Source organism: Thamnophis sirtalis, unplaced genomic scaffold, assembly GCF_051295495.1.
Source record: "Thamnophis sirtalis isolate CommonGarterSnake01/CBP01778 unplaced genomic scaffold, rThaSir2_p1.2 scaffold_1, whole genome shotgun sequence".
Classification (NCBI taxonomy): domain Eukaryota; kingdom Metazoa; phylum Chordata; class Lepidosauria; order Squamata; family Natricidae; genus Thamnophis; species Thamnophis sirtalis.
The window spans coordinates 148,257,834-148,261,452 of NW_028261381.1; the positions used below are offsets into that span (position 1 = coordinate 148,257,834).

General features: G+C 45.4%; 1 protein-coding gene across 1 annotated transcript; it reads right to left on the reverse strand.

The window, feature by feature from the left end:
• Positions 1-233: 233 nt before the first annotated feature.
• On the reverse strand, positions 234-2,580 carry HSPA2 (heat shock protein family A (Hsp70) member 2). The gene has a single exon (XM_014071980.2). It carries the CDS (start codon positions 2,467-2,469, stop codon positions 562-564), a length of 1,908 nt encoding a protein of 635 aa, XP_013927455.1. The 5' UTR covers positions 2,470-2,580; the 3' UTR covers positions 234-561.
• Positions 2,581-3,619: the final 1,039 nt, after the last annotated feature.

Sequence of the window (3,619 nt, forward strand, 5' to 3'; positions counted from 1 at the left end):
ACCTACCAAATGTCTGCTTAGTACTAAACTTATCTGTCACACAGTGCATTCTGAAAATTAATTCAAAACCTCATGAAAATATTCTTCCTGCAATATCTTTTAACACCAGTACATGATAAAATATTTAATCTCTTGCCCATTATAGCTCTTACTGTCAAGTAAAAGCAACATACAGAACTCTCTGCATCCTATTAAAAACTTACATTAGGAAAGAAAGGGGAAGAAAGGAAACATATGCTTCAAATAACTTTTATTACCAAAATTTCAAAATAATCAGACCAAAAAGTTGCCAAAAAATAACATAAGGCTTTTTTTTAATGTTTAACACTCTCCATACTCTTCTGAAATGTTCTTCCCGCAATCGTAATGCTCAAGTAGATATTTACAACAGTGAACATAAAAACCAAACATCCACCAACTAGCATAGATATCTTAATACTAAGACAAACATTATCTGCAACAAAATGAGCTGGCAATGCTTTCCAATAGAGAGCAGGTAATACCTCCTCCCTTACACACAGAGCAGATGGCAATTGCTCATACAGTCTAGCCCATGGTGGCTTAATCTACTTCTTCAATAGTGGGACCACCACCTGGAGCACCAGCACCTGCAGCTCCAGCACCCTGGTACAATTTGGCAATGATGGGGTTACAAAGCTTCTCCAGCTCCTTCTGCTTATGCTCAAATTCTTCCTTCTCAGCCATCTGGTTTCGATCGAGCCAGTTGATCACCTCTTGGCACTTTTCAAGCACCCTCTGCTTGTCTTGCTCACTAATCTTGCCTTTCAGCTTGTCGTCCTCCACAGTCTGCTTGATGTTGTATGCATAGGATTCCAGGGCATTTTTGGAAACAACTCTTTCTCGGTTAGCCTCATCCTCTGCCTTGTAACGCTCTGCTTCTTGCACCATGCGGTCAATGTCATCTTTGCTGAGGCGGCCTTTGTCATTAGTTATTGTGATCTTGTTCTCTTTTCCTGTGCTCTTGTCCACTGCAGTAACATTGAGGATACCATTTGCATCTATGTCAAATGTCACCTCAATCTGGGGCACACCACGAGGTGCAGGTGGAATACCTGTCAGGTCAAACTTGCCCAGCAGATTGTTGTCCTTGGTCATGGCTCTCTCACCCTCATATACTTGCACCAGCACACTACTCTGGTTGTCTGAATAGGTAGTGAAGGTCTGGGTTTGCTTGGTGGGAATAGTTGTGTTGCGTTTGATTAAGGCAGTCATCACACCACCAGCAGTCTCAATACCCAGAGAAAGTGGTGCTACATCAAGCAGCAGCAGGTCTTGTACATTTTCTGATTTGTCACCCATCAGAATAGCAGCCTGCACAGCAGCGCCATATGCCACAGCTTCATCAGGATTTATGCTTTTGTTTAGCTCTTTTCCATTAAAGAAGTCTTGGAGCAACTTTTGGATCTTGGGAATACGAGTTGAGCCACCAACCAGAACAATTTCATTAATTTGTCCTTTGTCTAGCTTAGCATCACGAAGAGCCTTCTCCACAGGTTCAAGAGTACCACGGAAGAGATCAGCATTGAGCTCCTCAAAGCGAGCACGGGTAATGGATGTATAGAAATCAATGCCATCAAATAATGAGTCAATCTCAATAGAAGCCTGAGTGGAGGAGCTCAGGGTACGCTTGGCTCTCTCACAGGCTGTGCGGAGCCGTCGAACTGCTCGCTTGTTGCCAGCAATGTCACGCTTATGCTTGCGCTTGAATTCCTCCACAAAGTGACTCACCATGCGATTGTCAAAGTCCTCCCCACCCAAGTGGGTATCTCCAGCAGTAGATTTCACTTCAAAGATGCCATCTTCGATGGTCAAAATGGAAACATCAAATGTGCCACCACCCAAGTCAAAGATCAGAACATTCTTCTCACCTGCTCTGCTCCCTTTTTTATCCAAACCATAGGCAATGGCAGCAGCCGTGGGCTCATTAATGATGCGCAATACGTTGAGACCTGTAATGGTACCTGCATCTTTAGTGGCTTGGCGTTGGGAGTCATTGAAGTAGGCAGGTACAGTAATCACAGCACTCTGGACTTTGCAACCCAGGTAAGCCTCAGCTATTTCCTTCATTTTGGTCAATACCATAGAGGAAATTTCTTCAGGAAAGAAGGACTTACTCTCACCCTTGTGCTCGACTTGCACTTTGGGCTTCCCACCTTCACTCACCACACGGAAAGGCCAGTGCTTCATATCCGACTGCACCGTTGGGTCATCAAATTTGCGGCCAATGAGACGCTTGGCATCAAAAATGGTGTTGTTGGGATTCATAGCCACCTGATTCTTGGCTGCATCTCCGATGAGGCGTTCAGTGTCCGTAAAGGCAACATAGCTCGGTGTGGTGCGGTTGCCTTGGTCGTTGGCGATAATCTCCACTTTCCCGTGCTGGAAAACTCCGACGCAGGAGTAGGTGGTGCCCAAGTCAATGCCTATGGCAGGCGCTTTGGCCGACATGGTTGCAGGAACGCGAGCAAGATATCCCTCTAAAACTTCGAGGATTAAAATGAAAGTTTTCAGGAGCCAGTCGTTAAACGCCAACAACGGACAACCTTAGCGATCTGCCGTTGCGTTCGCCTCAGCTTCCTTTTATACTCGCAGTGAGCCGTCTTCTGGAATCTGCCAGAAGCCAATCGCCCAATCACGTCATTCTTTACCGACCTCTAACCAATCCCTTTGGTATGTCCTTGCCCCTTCTTCCGTCACAGTTAGAAATTTCCAGAGGAGGCGCGCTCCGACTAGAAGGATTGATGTCACCAGCGACCAATAAAGATTCGGGGCCTTCTCCGTGGGCGGTCTCGAACCGCCTTTTGGGCGGCCGTTACGCCCTTCCCTCCAGTGACTCGAGTGGTTAAACTCGTATGTTTAGGTTACTTTCGGGGTTCAGCCCTGCCCTTCCCTTCCCTTCTAGCGGCGCCTGGAAGATTCGGGGCGCGCACGGGGGAAGGGGGCGTTGTCTGCCATCTGGAGTAGGAAGGAGCCGTTGAGGGAGGAAATTATCTGAGGAAAAAGTCAGCTCCTTAACGGGAAAACGACTGAACTATCTCAAAGTAAACTTGAGCCATCATGTCAAGCCTCGGGGCTCAGTTTCAATATTGCTTCTGAGCATATACTGCTGAGTTTGCTTCCCCTCACGCGCTATTATTATTGACTGAAAAGTTATGGGTCTTCCTTTACATCAAACTAATGTATCAATCACAAACACGTAGGTCTTTTCTTAAAGCAAATTTATCGGTTCATGCAAGGTTTTTTTAGTATAGAAAATAACTCTTCCCACCTCTTCAGAATATAAAGAGAGAGCAAGTTTAGTGGTTCAGATTCTGATCTAGAGGACTGGAGACAGTTTGTTCTGGGTTTCCCTGGTTGGGTGGTTGAGCAGCCCCCTTTCCCCTAGCCCAACCCTCCAGAGAGTTGTGTAGAGAAAATAAGGCAGGGATATTTAGTTCTGAAATAATAGAAAATATTATTTTAATACTTAGTTTACCAAACATGTACTTTGAAAAAGTGATAATAATAATAATAGTGGATATGACCCTGGGTGCCATACCCCCCTCTCCCCCCCTGGGCAGCATTTACAAAATCTGTGCATTGGCAAAATATCTTTCAA

Bases quoted from the DNA above. Each gene is read 5' to 3' on its own strand.
- HSPA2 (XM_014071980.2), bottom strand. From the start codon at position 2,469: ATGTCGGCCAAAGCGCCTGCCATAGGCATTGACTTGGGCACCACCTAC.